This window comes from Ciconia boyciana, chromosome 29 (genome assembly GCF_034638445.1).
Source record: "Ciconia boyciana chromosome 29, ASM3463844v1, whole genome shotgun sequence".
In the NCBI taxonomy this organism is placed as follows: domain Eukaryota; kingdom Metazoa; phylum Chordata; class Aves; order Ciconiiformes; family Ciconiidae; genus Ciconia; species Ciconia boyciana.
In genome coordinates this window covers 873272-891071 of record NC_132962.1, presented here as the reverse complement: position 1 = coordinate 891071, position 17800 = coordinate 873272, and the positions used below count along the sequence as shown (strand labels likewise).

At 56.2% G+C, this 17800-nt stretch overlaps 2 protein-coding genes across 6 annotated transcripts; one reads left to right on the top strand and one right to left on the bottom strand.

The window, feature by feature from the left end:
* Positions 1 to 36: 36 nt before the first annotated feature.
* On the top strand, positions 37 to 16685 carry LOC140644814 (uncharacterized). Of its 5 annotated transcripts, XM_072847898.1 has the most exons (4): positions 37 to 70; positions 805 to 915; positions 1205 to 1279; positions 1482 to 7330. In XM_072847898.1, the coding sequence occupies exons 2-4, from the start codon at positions 882 to 884 to the stop codon at positions 3665 to 3667; spliced, it is 2295 nt and encodes a 764-aa protein (XP_072703999.1). In that variant the 5' UTR covers positions 37 to 70; positions 805 to 881; the 3' UTR covers positions 3668 to 7330. The 5 variants fall into 5 exon arrangements, with proteins under 5 accessions (XP_072703999.1, XP_072704003.1, XP_072704002.1 ...); XM_072847902.1 differs by lacking the exons at positions 37 to 70; positions 805 to 915; positions 1205 to 1279; positions 1482 to 7330 and adding exons at positions 12661 to 12710; positions 14204 to 14382; positions 15544 to 16685; XM_072847901.1 differs by lacking the exons at positions 37 to 70; positions 805 to 915; positions 1205 to 1279; positions 1482 to 7330 and adding exons at positions 12661 to 12710; positions 14204 to 14382; positions 15541 to 16685.
* On the bottom strand, positions 9333 to 12374 carry LOC140644866 (uncharacterized). The gene is made up of 2 exons (XM_072848028.1): positions 12327 to 12374; positions 9333 to 11924 (listed from the first exon to the last, which is right to left on the bottom strand). Exons 1-2 carry the CDS (start codon positions 12337 to 12339, stop codon positions 11008 to 11010), a joined length of 930 nt encoding a protein of 309 aa, XP_072704129.1. The 5' UTR covers positions 12340 to 12374; the 3' UTR covers positions 9333 to 11007.
* Positions 16686 to 17800: the final 1115 nt, after the last annotated feature.

Genomic DNA, 17800 nt, shown 5'->3' with positions numbered 1-17800 from the left:
CCATACACACACACACACACACCCCCCGGATTCCTCCATCGCCTCCGCATCCCTCCGGTCCCGGTACCAGGTAACGGGGAGACCCCTGGGGATGGGGGGGACCCGCCCGGCCGCACCCCGACAGCCCTCCCCCCGGGGAGATGGGGGGGGACGACGCTCCCCATCATCCCCTCGCCCACCCCCTCTATTTTACCCCCTCCGCCTTCACCTCGTTCAGATTTTCCCCTTCCCCCTCCCGCATCCAGCCGCCTTCTGTTTTCATCCCCCCCAAAAAAAAACCCCTCCTTGCACCCACCTCCGTTATATTCTCATTTTACCCCCGCACCCACCTCCGCTGTATCCCCCCCAGACCCTCCCTTTTCTCCCCTCTTTGCATTCCGCTGCGATTTTCATTTTCCCTCCAGCCCTGTTGCATTTTAATCCCCCCATTATATTTCCATGCCCCCCCTTTAATTTCCACCCCTTGCCTTCACCCCGATTGCATTTAACCCCCCCATCCCCATCCCCGCTCCCTGCGGTCACCCCAACCCTTATTTAAGTGCCCCCCAACCTTCTGGGGGGGGGGTCCCTTCCCACAGCGTAGTTACTGGGGGTGCTTTGGGGTGAAGCACCCCAAAACACCCGGGGGGGGGGGGTCATACCCCAGCACCCATTGCCACCCAGACACGACACCCCCAGGGTGATGCAGGGACCCCCTGTATGGTCCCTACATCCAGCAGGACATGGGGGGGCACCCAGTTTGGGTTGTGTGTCCCCCCCCCACCGTGGACCCCAATACCTGAACCGGAGCCGTTTGCGTTGCAGGGACCGGTGACACCCCACCACCACCACCCCCCCAAAAACGTGCCGGCACCGGGACAAGCCTGGAGCACCGGGACAAGATGCAGGAGAGCTACGAGAGCGTCATCTCCCTGGGTGAGGCTCTTAATTTCCCTTAATTTCTCCCTAATTTGTTATTATTTAAGGAGAATAAAATTAAATTAAATTACCTTAATTAGTGGCTGAATTCATACGGTGTAAAAACACCAAAATCGCCAGCATTGAGCTTAAATAGAGCTGGGGAGGCGGGGGGGGGGGGGAATTCAACCGGGACCCCATTTCCAGCTGTGGTTTTATGGCTTTGGTGCCTTTGGCCATCCCCACCCTGGCGTTAGAATTTTTGGGGTGCAAAGAGCTATAACCGGTATCCAATTGTCTCCCCCAGCCGAGGAAATCGCCATCAGTTGGCCGCGGATCACCGCCTTCGCTGAATCGCACCGGAGGAGGGGGTTGGTGTCCGGTAAGTCACCGATCGCGTTGCCGGTTAGTGCCGGTGATGACCAAGAGCCTATTTTGGAAGCCCCAAAACCGTGGGGTGATGCGTAGACAGGAGACAGGAAAGCAGCCGGATACGGCCGCCGTGACGCCGGGAGGGATGCGGGCAGCCCACCGGTGGGTTTTCGGTGACGGGGTCGGGTCCTCACCCCCTTTTTTCCCTGTAGATGATGGGTTGTTGAGTGAGAACGAAGAGGAAGACCCACCACCGGGCGAGCTGGAGAAGGTGGATGCCGAGGGGACGCCAGCGGGGAAGCCCAAAGGGACCAGCCCCACCGGTGGAGAGGGGACGAAGCCCAGCGACGGTCCCCAAAAACCAGAGAACCAGCCCAGAAAGCCATCGGGCAAGCGACAGGGTAAATCGGGCCACCGAGGCTTCAAGAAATTTCCCCCGCGGAGCTTGCTCGGCCACGGCCGCTGCCACGATTGCGGCAAAGCTTTGGCTTTCGGTTCCGCCTTCAACAAACGCCGGCGAGGGACCGAACGACCCCATAAATGCCCCGAATGTGGGAAATGTTTTCGGCTCAGCTCAACCCTCATCACCCATCAACGCCGGCACGCCAGCGATAAACCCTACAAGTGCCCCGATTGCGGCAAGACCTTTAGCGTTGGTTCAGCGTTCATCCAACATCAACGGGTGCATGCCAGCGCCGGTGCCGGCACAGCGCCTTGCCAATGCGGTGTCTGCGGGAAGAGTTTCCCGGCCAGCACCAGTTTGGTGAAGCACCAAAAATTACACCTGGAGGAAAAACCCTACAAATGTGGGGATTGTGGGAAGGGTTTCAACTGGAATTCGCATCTGGAGCGGCATCGCCGGATCCACACCGGCGAAAAGCCCTACGCCTGCCCTGAATGCGGTAAGAGCTTCAGCTGGAGCTCCCACCTCGACCGGCATCGCCGTACCCACGCCGTCGCCGGCGAACCCACTTGCCGTTGCACCGATTGCGGTCGCTGCCCGGCTCCTCGCGGCACCGAAGGCTCCAAGACTCCCGAGAAGCCCTTGCAGTGCGGTGAATGCGGGAAGGGCTTCACCAAGAGCGCAGCGTTGGCCAAGCACCGGCGCGCCCACGCTGGCGAGAAGCCCTACAAGTGCGGCGAGTGCGGGAAGGGTTTCGGCTTGAACGCCGCGTTGCTGCAGCATCAACGGAGCCACGCTGCCGGCAAACCCTACCAATGCGGTGATTGCGGTAAGAGCTTTGCCTGGAGCTCCCATCTTGACCGGCATCGGCGTATCCATATGGGTGAGAAACCCTACCGTTGTGGGGACTGCGGGAAGAGCTTCTCCCAGAGTTCCCACCTGGAGAGGCACCAACGCGTCCATGCCGGCGCCGAGCAACCCTGCCAATGCACCGATTGCGGCAAGAGCTTTTTGGCCTCCAACAAGCGCCGGCGGCTGTTGACCGGCACCGGTGAACGACCCTGTAAGTGCACCGATTGCGGGAAGAGCTTTCTTTGGGGTGCCCGTGCCCGACCGGCACCGGAGAGGACCCATAAGTGCAGCGAGTGTGGGAAGAGCTTCACTTACCGGGCGGAGAACGTCAAGCACCAGGGGACGCAGACGGGGGAGAAACCCTATACCTGCCCCGAATGCGGGAAGAGCTTTGGGCAAAATTCGGCATTGGTGAAGCATCGCCGGATGCATACGGGAGAAAAGCCCTACAAGTGTGGGGACTGCGGGAAGAGCTTCAGTGTCCGCTCCAACCTCATCAAACATCAACGGACCCACCTTGGCGAGAAGCCCTACAAGTGTCCCGATTGCGGGAAGGGTTTCATCCAGAAGTCGGACCTCACCAAGCACCGCCGGATGCACACCGGGGAGAAACCCTACAAGTGCAACGTCTGCGGTAAATGCTTCAGCGTCTCCTCCAACCTCATCAAGCACCAACGCATCCACCTCGGCGAGAAACCCTACCAATGTTCCGAGTGCGGCAAGAGCTTCATCCAACGCTCCGAGCTCACCATCCACCAACGCGTCCACACCGGCGAGAAGCCCTACAAGTGTCCCGAGTGCGGCAAGTGCTTCAGCCGTAGCTCCCACCTCAACCGCCACCAACGCACCCACGCCGGGGACAAGCCCAAAGCCACCACGGCCACCGCCGCTGCCAGCAGCCCCCTGCCGCCCTCCAGCGCCTTCTCCGGCGCCGCCTTCTCCCCGCCGTTGGGGGGCTCGGCGGCCCCCATCCCCTCGCTGCCCTCCTTCCCTGCCTCCCCCTCGCCCCTGCCCATCCCTTCCCTCTCCAGCCCCGCCCTGGACCTGCCGTGGGCCCTCTCCTTCCCTGCCCGCGCCTTCCCCCACCCCTCCTTCCCCTCGGCGCCCGCCTCAGGGCCCCAGACCTCCTCCCTCATCAACTGAGCGGTGCCCGGCCCTGGCTGTGGCTCCCTCCTCCTCCTCCTCCCAACCTCCCCAGCCGCTCGCCCAACACCCATCCTGGGTTGACCGCAAAGACCTGGTGTTGGTGGACTTGTTCCCACCTGGAGCCGTTCAGCCTGTGTGGCTAATGAATGATCTCTCTAATCAGGGGATGGGGAAGTTCCCCTTATGGCGTGGCTCCGTCCTCCTCCCAACCTCCCCAGCCGCTTGCCCAACACCCAACCTGGGTTGACCTCAAAGACCTGGCGTTGGGGGGCTTGTTCCCACCTGGAGCCGTTCAGCCTGTGTGGCTAATGAATGATCTCTCTAATTAGGGGATGAGGGAGTTCCTTCATCCCCAGCCGTGGCCCTGGCTCCATCCTTCCCCCTACCTGCCCAGCCGCTCACCTAACACCCAGCCTGGGTTGACCTCAAAGCCCCAGCGTTGGGAGGCTTGTTCCCACCGGGAGCTGTTCAACCTTCATGGCTAATTAATGATCTCGCTGCCAGCACTGGGTGCTTCCCCCCGGCATCCCCCCAGCTCCACACTGGGACCCCAACCTCCATCCCTGTCCCCCCACTCCCCACCCCACCACTCATCCCAGCATCTCCCGTTGGTGTCCTCCGGAGCATCTTCCCACCTCGCCCCTCTGCTCCTCATCGGATGAACGTTCACGTCATTACCCCCATCCGGGTACCATCCTCTGCTCCCACCTTGGAGCATTTTGGGAGAAAAAACAGCAGAAATGGGGGTTTTCCCATGCCGCCGCATTGCCCTCTGCCCGCCCGGGAGCTGCCATGAGGGACTCGGGGATATTTCCATGTCCCTGTCTCCTGCAGCGTCTCCCTGAGCTCGTCTTATCCCACATCTTTCCTCAGAAATGGAGCCGGTCAGGGTTTTCTTCTTTTATTTTTTATTATTTTTTTTCCTTTTGGAAAGAAAATACTTTTGGGCAAAACCACACAATTTTGTGACGTCATTTTTCAGGCACTTAATGGAATATTTTGGGTTTGTTATTTTTTTTTCCTTTTCCACGCGGACTTTGCAAAAACTTTCATGCGTTTGTGGTGGGGGTTTTTTTATTATTACTGATTTTCCTGGATTTTTATGTTTGCTTTTGCTCCATCCCTTTGGAGCGGGATTCAGCGCATTTCGGTACTATCGGGAAAAGGCGGTGGCGGTACTTTTTTTGCTGCCTGAAATCCCGATTTCTCCCATTTCCCGATTTCTCCCCGTTACCGGGGGAGCGAGCGCTTCTTGGGGGAAAATAAATGAAGAGAATTATTAAAAATTTAAAAAAAAAAACCACTTAAGAGGAACAGAAAGGGTTACACGCAAAATATCAAAGCATGGAAAGAAATACAGAAGAAAAAGAATTAAGGCTGGGAATGACTTCTTTTTTTTTCCCGAAAGAGGATAAAAAGCTGAAATAAGAGTTTTGGAAAAGTAGGGAATTGCTGAAATCTCTGGAATCGGGAAGGTTTCAACTGAAAACAAAATAATTCAAGAGGTGCAGACGTGCTACGGGAAGGACTTGTTGTGTTTATTAAAAAAAAAAAAGTTGAAAATGTCAGCAAGAGGAACAGGTAGTACTGTAGGTGCAAAAAAAGAGGAAAAATATCAAAATATGGAAAAAAAATAGAAAATGAAAAGGAAGAGGAGGAAAAGAAAGCAAAGGACGTATGGAATAGAAAAAAATTGGTGATAAAAATAAAGAAAGGGATAAAACCAACCATCCTAAGGAAGTACCGGAGCCTGCGTCAGGCAGCGATCGCAGGCAGCGCCACGGGAAGCAGGGGCCGAGCTTGGCGTCGGATGCGGCAGCGCCGGGAATTGCTGCCGGATCGTTGGATGCGGAAAAAAATAAGAATTAAAAAAAAATAATAATAATACGCCCGGAGTGGATGGAATTGGCTCCGGGTGTTTGCTCGAGGGCTGCGCAGCTCGGAGGTGCGATGGGCGGAGGAGAAGCGATGCACAGCGGGACGCGGGATCCAGCCGCGGGGTGCGCGATGCGGCCGCGGGATGCAGAGCTGCACCGTCCCCTTGCCCGATTAAACAGCCCCCGAGGATTGTTCCCGGCTCCATGCGACATGTTTTGGGGACCTGCCTGGCTCCCCGGCCAACCCCGCTGCGAAACCGGGTTGTCACTCATGGCACAACCGTGATGTCACCGATGCCACAACCGTGATGTCACCGATGGTAGAACTGCGATGTCACCGATGGTAGAACCATGATGTCACCGATGGTAGAACCAGGACATCACTGCTGGCATAACCAGCGTGTCCCAGCTGGCACAACCAGGATGTCACCGATGGCACAACCATGGTGTCGTTGCTGGCACAACCAAGATGTCACCGATGGCACAACTGGGATGTCACTGATGGCACAACCATGATGTCATCACTGGCACGACCATGATCTCACCAATGGCTCAACTGGGATGTCACCGATGGCATAAACGGGATGTCACTGATGGCACAACTGAGATGTCATCGCTGGCACAACCATGATGTCACAAATGGGATGTCACCAATGGTACAACCAGGGTGTCACCGCTGACAGAACCATGATGTCACCGCTGGCACAACGGGGATGTCACCGATGGCTCAACTGGGATGTCACTGATGGCACAACTGAGATGTCATCGCTGGCACAACCATGATGTCACCAATGGCTCAACTGGGATGTCACCGCTGACACAACCATGACGTCACCGAGGATGTTAATTCTGTCTTTGCATTGCGGGGGGACCCTCCAGACACCCCCCCAGCTTCGGATCCCCAAGCCCCCCCAAGAAGCTGCCTCGCAGGCAGCACCAGCCCCACTTTGGGGGGAAGAAACTTATTTGAAGGAGCCCCAAAATCTCATGTTCTTGCCTCAATTTTGGCCAGCGGTCAACGGGAGCTGCTGTTGGGGATGGCTTTTGACGCCCACCTCCAAATCACCTCGGCGATGCATTAATTATGCATTAATGAGCGCGTTGATGGTGCTCACCCCGCCCTTGCGCTGATTGTGCATTAATGAGCGTGCTAATTACGTGCTCCCGTGCAGACGCCGCCCGGCCTTAGGGCTCTCTGGCCAATTTGGGCCAAATTAGCCCAAAATCAAGGGCATGGTGAGATGATGTGGCTTGGTGGCTTGGTGACCTCTACAATGCTGGGTTCTGTGGATGGGGGTCAGTGGGGGGGGACACACACGAGGAAGCCCCCTCCCCATCACCCCACAGAGCCCAGGACTTTGCATATGGAAAATGAGGAAGGGGGAGGAAGAGGAGGGATGGGGATGAAGTCAAGAACCTCCCCCGGGGTTCAAATAATTGAATTATTTTAGGAGGACACGGTGACCGTGCCACGGGGCGCAGGGTCCCAAATGGAGCCACAAGGGGCAAAAGCCACCCCGAAAAGAACACGAAGGGCTTCAGCGAGGATATTTTTTGGGGAAAAAAACCTACACCGAACTGCGATTTAAGTGAAATTTATATATTTTCTGGTGTTGTCCGTGCTTCCGAAACCAGCGTGGACGTGTCGCTGTGCTGCTTGTCAACGGTCCCTTCCGTGTCCGCTTTCGGGGACCACCTCGCCTCGTCACCACGGCTCGCGTCTTTTTTTTTTTTTTTTTTCGCTTTCTTTCCATGAGTAGTAATAAATTAGAGCCTAGCTACCCTGGCGGTGCTGCGGTCCTTTCCCTTGGTGGGCTGAAAAGTGGTCGTTCCTCTTCCATTTGCTCTGGAGGGCTTCAGACCACGTCAAGATCCAATTTTCCAAGGATTTTTTTTCCCCCTTTGGTTGGGTTGCCCCAATTTGAAGCCCAGTTGCTACTCATCCTGCAGTTAAAAATGTGCATTTTTTTTTTCCAGTGCAAGATTCCCCTGAATCCAGTAAAAATGTAGCAGGATGGAGGGAAGTGTTGAGCCTTCACCAGCTGAACCCTTCAGCTGTGGTCCTTGGACAGCCAAGAGCATGGCGGCATCAAAACCACCTTTTTAACCCCAAAAGGCCACTCCACTTGGACCACAGGGGAGGGTTGGGTCCCAGCACATCCCTAGGGCTGCTCCAAACATCTGCTGGTGAACCCCAAGGAGAAGAAATTAAATTAACACCCCCCCCCGCCCCGAGACTCCAAGAGGCACCACCACCCATGGCCACATCCCACCCACCCGACCAAGGGGCAAGCCAGGATGGTAGCCCACGGGGCAGATCAGCAGGGTCCGTGGTCATGCATGGATGCTCCTCCAAGAAGTCCTGCAAAAGGACCAAAATCCTCAGGGCTGGGCTTAAATAGAGCCCCTGGGCCCTGGGCAGGGGGTGGTGGGCGTCCCAAGTGGGGATCGTCGGGGTTGTTAATGACCATTAGTGCCCTTGGCCTCCAAAATGTTTTTTAGGGTGGCTCTGCAGCACATCTCCAAGGTGTTCAGCACATCTCGAAGGGATTCAGGACATCTCCTAAGGGGTTCAGCACATCTCGAAAGGATTCAGGACATCTCCTAAGGGGTTCAGCACATCTCGAAGGGCTTCAGGATGTCTCCAATAGGGTTCAGCATGTCTTGAAGGAGCTCAGCATGTCTTGAAGGGCTTAGGCACATCTCCAAGGGGTTCAGGACATCTCCTAAGGGGTTCAGCACATCTCAAAGGGCTTCAGGATGTCTCCAATAGGGTTCAGCATGTCTTGAAGGAGCTCAGCATGTCTTGAAGGGCTTAGGCACATCTCCAGGGGGTTCAGCTCATCTCCAAGGGGTTCAGGACAGCTCCAAAGGGGTTCAGCATGTCTCAGAGGAGCTCAGCATGTCTTGAAGGGATTCAGCACATCTCCAAGGGGTTCAGGACATCTTCAAAGGACATCTCCAAAGGGGTTCAGCACATCTTGAAGGGTTTCAGGATGTCTCCAATGGGTTCCGCATGTCTTTAAGGGGTTCAGCACATCTCAAAGGGGTTCAGGTTGTCTCCAAAGGGGTCCAACCCATCTCAAAGGAGCTCAGGTTGTCTCCAAAGGGGTCCAACCCATCTCAAAGGAGCTCAGGTTGTCTCCAAAGGGGTCCAACCCATCTCAAAGGAGCTCAGCGCATCTTGAAGGGGTTCAGCATGTCTTTAAGAGGTTCAGCACATTGCAAACGGTCTTGGCCACTTCCCAGGCAGCTCCCTGGGGAGATGCAAGCAGCGCCGGCACCTTGGAGGACTTAGTGGGGAGGAAGAGCAGACCCCCTCCCACCCCATGGATTGGGGGGGAGGCTGAGCACCCCAAGCCAAGTGCAAGCCCCCAACCCCAGGGCACGCTGCTCCCTCAGCCACTGTCCCCGTGTGCACCCCGGGGACAAGGAGCTGGTGCCAGCCCCATCCCCACCCCACAGCTCTGCCATGGGGCAGAGACCCCTGGGTACAGCCCCATTTTGGGGTCCAACCCAGGGACCCCCCCTGAGTCCTCCTGAACTTGGCTTTGCTGGAGCAGAAGGTTCTGAGGAAACATCTGCGAGGGGAACGGTGCCAGGAGGGGGACAGGGTGGGGCCTTTATTTTTAGATCGATATTAAATTTCCGTTGTCTTAATTAAATTACTGCCGGGGTTGGGCGGGGAAGGGGTCTGCGTAGAATATGTATATATTCCTACTTTTATTTGGGAAAGGTTTTAATGGATAAGTGTCTTAATAAATGCATAAAAAGAAGATGTAGGAATTTTTTTTAATGCTGAAAATACAGTTACAAGGTAATTGTGGTGGCCGTGCCACGGGATAATTATAAAAATGGAACAAAACTGAATAAATCTGAAGTCTTAATGTGGAAAAAAAAGAGGATGAGGAGGGGTATGGGGGAGCAACATCAAAGCACAAGATGCTTCCTCCATAGCAGAGCAGGTCTTTGGTGAGCAAAAGGAGGTGATTCTTCTTTGAATGAATAGTCAATATATGGAAAAAGAATCTTTTTTTTTTTTTCATTAAGACAAAAAAAAGATCTGAAAAATCTGACGGGTATAAGTAGGCAAGCTTAAAAACCTGGCAAGAAAATGGTGGTAGAGAATGGTAAAATGATAAAGTGGCCATGTCCTGCGCCCTCCGCGGGAGCGAGAGCCGCAAAGGCATTTCTGGCATGCCAAGGATTTGCCTGCAACGTCCTCCCGAACCCAAAGGTTTCAGATGGTTTGCTCCCTGAAGGGCAAACCCGACCACTCTGCTGAACGCCTAAAATAGCCGGCGAGGTAAAACCGTGCCGGGGGGCGGAGAAAGTCTTGCCTGGGAGCAGCTGCAGATGTTGCTCCTGTCTTGGGTTTCTCCACATGACACCAAGACGAGCCGGTCCCTTTGTTCCTTACAGCTCCAGAAAGCCAGATACAAGCTACAGACTCTCCAGACATCCCAGCATCTGCAAGAACGGGACATCCATGCTGCTCCTGAAGCATCTCCTCCCTCCCCACCTCATCCGGCATCATGGAGAAGAGTTTGGCTCTGACAAGGTTTTGGCTCCATTGAGGTTTTGGCTCCATCAGAGTTTTGGCTCCATCAAGGTTTCGGCTCCATCAAAGTTTTGGCTCCATCAAAGTTTTGGCTCCATCAGAGTTTTTGGCTCCATCAGAGTTTTCGGCTCCATCAAGGTTTTCGGCTCCATCAAGGTTTTCGGCTCCATCAAGGTTTTCGGCTCCATCAAGGGGTTTGGCTCCACCAAACCCTCCCAATAAGGACCTGTGACAAGATTCCCAACCCCCTGGGACCTTCTGTGTCCCAACTGATCTCATGGATAGAGACCACCACTCCTTACAACACATGGGCCACCCCGTACAGCTGAGATGCATCCTCCCATGAAGGCTGTGGAGACCCTCTCACCAAGGGAAGGACCATCCCCTGTCCCAGGAGAAGACATAGAGCTCTAGCACATATCGTGCTGTTCCTTCATGAATGTGGGGTGGCCCCTTGCGCCCCTGGGGTCTGCAGCCAGGTCCTCCTGACAGCTCCAAAACTGGGTGATCTCACCCTATGATCTCACCTGCCAACACCACCCAAGACTTGGGGACACCTCACCTTGACGGCCATCACCCAGGACTTTGAGGACCTGATGGCCCCAAAGGCTTAGAGAGCCTGGAAGACCCACCTGGCCTTTATTTCTCCCACCCATCCTGGAGGATCTCCAGGTTTTTTGCTGGAACACCATAAGGAATAAATCAGACGTGCCCCACACGTCTTGGGGTTGAGCAGCAGCCCAAAAAACCCACTGAGTTCCTTCTCCCTGTCCAATTTTGGGGTGATCTGTGGGGTGCTGCTGCCTGACACCCACCACCATCAAGCTGGGAAAGGTGTCACCTGCTTTCCCCATTCTTGGTGGGAAAGCTGGAGCTCCTCTTCCCACCCCAAAACAGGCTCATGTATGGACCCGTTGGTGACGGATGAGGGATGAGCTCTCACCGAAGCTCTTCCCGCAGCTCAAGCAGGTGAAGGGCTTCTCCCCCGTGTGGGTCCTCTGGTGTCGGTGGAGATGGGAGAGGCGTCCAAAATCCTTCCTGCACTGGGAGCACCTGTAGGGCTTCTCCCCAGTGTGGATACGCTGGTGGGTGATGAGGTTGGAGCTATCGTTGAAGCTCTTCCCACACTCGGGGCAAGCGTAGGGCTTCTCACCTTTGTGGGCCTTCTGATGGGAGAGGAGGTGGGAATGGAGGCTGAAGGTCTTCCCACACTCGGCACAGCCGTAAGGTCTCTCTCCGGTGTGGATCCGGCGATGCTTGGTGAGGTCCGAGCTCTGGCTAAAGATCTTCCCACAGTCAACACAGGTGTAGGGCTTGTCCCCGCTGTGGGTCTTCTGGTGGATCAGGAGGACGGACCTATAGCTGAAGCTCTTCCCACACTCAGGACACCCATAGGGTCTCTCTCCAGTGTGGACCCGCTGGTGGATGAGGAGGTTGGACCTCTGGTTGAAGCTCTTCCCACAGTCAGGACACTTGTAGGGTCGCTCGTGGGTGTGGGTACGTTGGTGGACGATGAGGTGGGAGCTGCGCCCGAAGCTCTTCCCACACTCGGGACACTTGCAGGGCTTCTCGCCAGTGTGGACGTGCCGGTGGGTGGCCAGGGATGATCCACAGGGAAAACTTCTCCCACCATCCCCCCAGACATCGGCATCTCCTGCGACGGGACCGCCTGTCTGCGCATGGTCCCCCATCCCACCACCCCTCATCCCCTTCTCCACCCATTTCCTAGCCCCACGTTGTCCCATCCCGGGTCCTCTTCGGCACGTCTCCATCCTCTCACCACCTCCATCCTCCTCACCATCCACGGTCCCGTCACCTGCAAGGACAGACGTGCTGATGTGGGATCCCAAAGTGTCCCACCAAGCCCCCGCACGTCCCCAGTGGATGGAGGTTTGGAGCCAAGACCTGGAGATGGCCACTCCAACCATCTAGCTCAAGCAAGGTCTTCTAGACCCATGTCCATGTCCTTGAGTATCTCCAAGGGTGGACCAGCTCCAGGAAACCTCTTCCAACCTCATTCCATCATGGAATATCTCAAGTTGGAAGGGATCCATAAGGACCATCGTGTCCAACTCCAAGCGTCCAAAAAAAAAGCTTTTTTTTTTTTTTTTTAAAAGGTTGAAGCAAAATTTCATGGGGTTTTTTTTCCGATTTGTGCCCAGATTTCAAAGGAAAGGGGGGGGGGGGGGGAATAAAAAGGAGCTTCTTAATTTCCCACCTTTTTCTGCCATCAGGACTTGGTGAAGCTCTAGGGTTTCTTCTTGGGGGGGGGTTGTCCCCAGACTTTGGGGACCAGCTTGTCCTGCTGGGACCCCACCCCACGACGTTTTACTCTTTTAAATGATCTCACAAAATCATCTGCCCTGATTCCCGTAGGAAATTGGGTATTTCCATGGAAAAATGGGGAGACACCCCCCCCCCCCCGGCTCCCCGGTCCAGCGCCCCGGGGATGCTCGGGGGAAGCAGCCGGATGCCTCGATTCCCCCCCCCCCCCCCTCCCCGGTTCCCGGAGCCTGTTGCAGGCCGGGTCGGTGTGGGAGGACACAGGAAAGGGCTGCCCCAGCCCGGAGGAAGCGGAGGAAGAGGAGGTCGAAGCCGGCAGGTACCGGGGGAGGTGCGGGGGCGGCTCCGGGGAGGCTCCGCCCGGTGCCGGGGATACCCCGGAGGGGCCCGGGGGTGCTCGGTTTGGTCCCGGGGATGCTCTATCCTATCCCGGGGATGCTTTTCCCGGTCCTGGAGATGTTCCAGCAGGTCGTGGGGATGTTTCACCCGGTCCCGGAGCTGCCCCACATAGTACCGGGGCTGCTCGGCTCGGTCCCGGGGATGCTTTTGCCAGCCCCGGACCTGCCCTGCTGGGTCCCGGGGATGCCCTGCCCGGTCCTGGGTGCCCCACTGGATCCCTGGGATGTTCCACCCGATCCCAGAGATGCTCCGCTTGGTCTCAGGGACCCTCTGCCCGGTCCTGGGTGCCCCACTGGATCCCTGGGATGTTCCACCCGATCCCAGAGATGCTCCGCTTGGTCTCAGGGACCCTCTGCCCGGTCCTGGGTGCCCCACTGGATCCCTGGGATGCTCAACTTGGTCTCAGGGATGCTCTGCCCAGTCCTGGGTGCCCCACTGGATCCCTGGGATGCTCTGCCCAGTCTCAAGTGCTCCACTGGATCCCAGGGATGCTCCACCCGACCCCAGAGATGCTCCGCTTGGTCTCAGGGATGCTCTGCCCAGTCCTGGGTGCCCCACTGGATCCCTGGGATGCTCTGCCCAGTCCTGGGTGCCCCACTGGATCCCTGGGATGCTCAGCTCGGTCTCAGGGATGCTCTGCCCAGTCTCAAGTGCTCCACTGGATCCCTGGGATGCTCCACCCGACCCCAGAGATGCTCCGCTTGGTCTCAGGGACCCTCTACCCGGTCCTGGGTGCCCCACTGGATCCCTGGGATGCTCAGCTCGATCTCAGGGATGCTCTGCCCAGTCCTGGGTGCCCCACTGGATCCCTGGGATGCTCCACCCGACCCCAGAGATGCTCCGCCCAGTCCTGGGTGCCCCACTGGATCCCTGGGATGCTCTGCCCAGTCCTGGGTGCCCCACTGGATCCCTGGGATGCTCTGCCCAGTCCTGGGTGCCCCACTGGATCCCTGGGATGATCGGCTTGGTCTCAGATGCCCTGCCCAGTCCTGGGTGCCCCACTGGATCCCTGGGATGCTCTGCCCAATCCTGGGTGCCCCACTGGATCCCTGGGATGCTCAGCTCGATCTCAGGGATGCTCTGCCCAGTCTCAAGTGCTCCACTGGATCCCTGGGATGCTCCACCCGACCCCAGAGATGCTCCGCTTGGTCCCAGGGCTGCCCCGGTGAGGACACAGTAGGAGAGCTGAGCCCCTCACCCCCAGTACCAGGCACCATCCCATCTCTGGGCCCCATATAGAGCCCCCCAGCCTTAGCGTTTTCCTCCCGTGGGCTTCAGCGCCCCATTTCCCTTCCGTCCCTCTCCCAAATTGCTTCAGGAACCGGTGAAACGGCTCCCAAGCACTTGCAGGAGGATGCTTTGCCCTTTTAACCATCGCACCCAGCTAACACCCAACTGCATTTATCCCTCCAGGGTCTGAACGGGGACCCCCCGGAGGGACCTCGCATCCTCCTGCCCATCCCTGGATCCCTCCAGGTCGGTGATTTTTGGGAATTGCAGGGACCGACAGAGGGGTTTGCTGTTTCGGGGGCTGGAGGAGGACAGGGTTTCACCGGCCATGCAGGAGAACCACGAGGCATTGGCCTCGCCGGGTGAGTGGGTCCACAACCCCCCATCCCACAAAACCTATTAAATTCCCCCTTCCCATGGTGCCCCACTGAAGCATCAGGGATCCCTCGCTGCCTCCCCAAAATCCCCCCATCCCTCCCCACCTCCCCAAATCCCCCATCCCTCCCCACCTCCCCAAATCCCCCATCCCTCCCCAATTCCCCTCATATCTGCCTTCCCAAATCCCTCATCCCTTGTCTCCTTCCCAAATTCCCCCATCCCTGCCCAAATTCCCCATCCCTCCCCAAATCCCCCATCCCTCTCTGCCTTCCCAAATCCCCCATCCCTCTCTGCCTTCCCAAATCCCCATCCCTCCCTGCCCACATCCCAAATCCCCCATCCCTTCCCAATTTCCCTCATCCCTCTCTGCCTTCCCAAATCCCTCATCGCTTGTCTCCTTCCCAAATCTCACCATCCCTCCCCAAATCCCCCCATCCCTCCCTGCCCTCATCCCAAATCCCCCCCCATCCCTCTCTGCCTTCCCAAATCCCCCATCCCTTGTATCCTCCCCAAATCCCCCATCCCTTGTATCCTCCTCAAATCCTCCATCCTCCTCTGTCCTCATCCCAAATCCCCCATCCTTCCCCAATTCCCCTCATATCTGCCTTCCCAAATCCCTCATCCCTTGTCTCCTCCCCAAATCCCCCCATCCCTCCCTGCCCTCATCCCAAATTTCCCCATCCCTCCCCAAATCCCCCATTCCTCCCTGCCTTCATCGCAAATCCCCCATCCCTCCCTGCCCTCATCCCAAATTTCCCCATCCCTCCCCAAATCCCCCATCCCTCCCTGCCTTCATCCCAAATCCCCCATCCCCCCTGCTCTCATCCCAAATTTCCCCATCCCTTCCCAAATTTCCCCATCCCTCCCTGCCCTCATCCCAAATTTCCCCATCCCTCCCCAAATCCCCCCATCCCTCCCTGCCCTCATCCCAAATTTCCCCATCCCTCCCCAAATCCCCCATCCCTCCCTGCCCTCATCCCAAATTTCCCCATCCCTCCCCAAATCCCCCATCCCTCCCTGCCCTCATCCCAAATTTCCCCATCCCTCCCCAAATTTCCCCATCCCTCCCTGCCCTCATCCCAAATTTCCCCATCCCTCCCCAAATCCCCCATCCCTCCCTGCCCTCATCCCAAATTTCCCAGCAGGTGAAGGACCAGCCAGTGCTGGGTTGAGTGCAACCACACCGAACCATCAGGAAAATCCCCCGGGAACAGATTCGGCTCATCCCCTTCTCCCTGGAAAGGGGTTCGACACCCTGGAGGACCCGATCCCGAGGGATAAGAGGAGATTTTTCTGCACCGAATGCGGGAAGAGCTTCAACCACAGCGCCTACCTCCTCCGCCACCAACGCATCCACTCCGGAGAACGTCCTTATCCCTGTCTGAAATGCGGGAAAACTTTTACCTGGAATTCTCACCTGAACTCCCATCAAAAAACCCATACGGGTGAAAAACCCCATCGTTGTCCCGAATGCCAGAAATGCTTCAGCCGTCGATCCAACCTCCTCCGTCATCAACGCCTGCACGGGATGGAAATTCCTTACGGGAAAAGCTTGAAGGCTGATCGTATCCTGCATTCCCAAAGCCACCTGGATGATATTCCCTATATTTGTTCTGAATGCGGGAAATGTTTTAGCGCTCGCTCCAATCTTTTCCGTCATCAACGTATCCATACGGGAGAAAAACCCTATAAATGTCCCGAATGCGAGAAAAGTTTCGGGCAAAGCTCGGATCTCATCCAGCATCGTCGGACTCACACCGGAGAAAAACCCTTTTCCTGCTCGTTTTGCGGGAAATCCTTTAATGAACGATCTCATCTCATCCGACATCGAGGTCGGCATACAGGGGAAAAACCCTATAAGTGTCCGGAATGTGGGAAAAGCTTCGTACAAAGCTCGGATCTCCTCATCCATAGGCGATCCCATGCCGGCGAGACCCCCTATACGTGCACCGAGTGCGGGAAACGATTTCGGGTCAGCTCCAGCTTGGTACGCCATCAAGGATTACATACGGGAGAAAAACCTTATAAATGCGGGGAATGCGGGAAAAGCTTCAGCGCTCGTTCCATCCTCGTTATCCATCAACGGCTTCATACGGGAGAACGACCCTACGAGTGCCCGGCTTGCGGGAAACGTTTCGTTCAAAGTTCTAACCTCAGTCGGCATCGACGGATCCATACGGGAGAGAAACCGTATCCCTGTGCGGCTTGTGGGAAGAGATTCAGCGTCCGATCGAGCTTGGTCAAGCACCAGCGGCTCCACGAGCCACCCGGGGAGGAGAAGGATTGAGGATGGAGCTCGGTTCACGGGGGAAAAGCAAGCGGAGGAAGAGGAGGAATCGCCACGTAGATGTTCTTGAGCTTCACCCCCCAAAAAAAGGGGGGCTGACCCCCCCAAAAAAAGGGGGCTGACCCCCCCCCCCAAAAAAAATGTACGTGGATGGAGGGAGAAAATATATTTGTAACTTTGGGATGTGGTGGGCTTGGTGGTGGCATCCTGGATGCCCTCCCATGATGTGTGTTGGGGTGGGGGGGGGGGCAGCGATGGGACCCCAGATCTGTTGGGGTGATGGGTAACCTATCCCACTGTGTTTTGGGGTGGGGGGGGCCAGCAATGGGACCCCCAAAATCCCTTGGGGTGCTGCCAGCATGCACCCCCAGCCACCCCACCATGCTTCGGGGTGGGGGCTAGCTGTACGACCCCCACATCCCTTGGGGTGCCACCAGGTTCTTCCCTTCCCAGCCACAAACCCCAGGGAACCCCAAATCTGGGGGGGGTCCCCCCAGTCCCTTGGGCCCCCCCTCCCCAAGCAAAATCCAGGCGTTGACACCCCACCACCACCACCATTTTCCCCAAAATTTCCTATTTTCCCTCCAATCCTTCAAGCTGGCTCTGAAACGCCGGGTAAAACCCAAGGGGAAGAGTAGGAGCAGCACCTTGTACCCCCCCAAAATAGCCTGATGTTACCCCAAAAATGGAACCCCGGCCCGAAGGAAATCCATATTCTTTAAAAATCGAGTAAACAAGCAAATTAAACTATTAAAATCAACACTTTGGAGAATTAGAAGAGAATTTAGATACTTAAAAAACAAGTATCATTTTTTCAGCCATTAATAAGGAAAATTTAGGGGGTGAATATTAATGTAATTACCAATAATAGCGATTTTTATTTATGTTAATAATATTTGGGGCTATTGGCTTGGTTTTTGAAGCTTCAGGGATTTGACCCTGTCCCCAGGATGGAATTTTAAAACCTCAGGAAGCAAAATCATCACCATAGGGCTGGAACGATCCCCTTCCCAAAGTTGTTACCCCCCCCTTGAAGCTTTGAGCTGCTCCCCAGATGCTGAAATATCATCATGGGGGGTTTTTTTGGGGTACCCGGGGTGCAATCGAGCGAATAA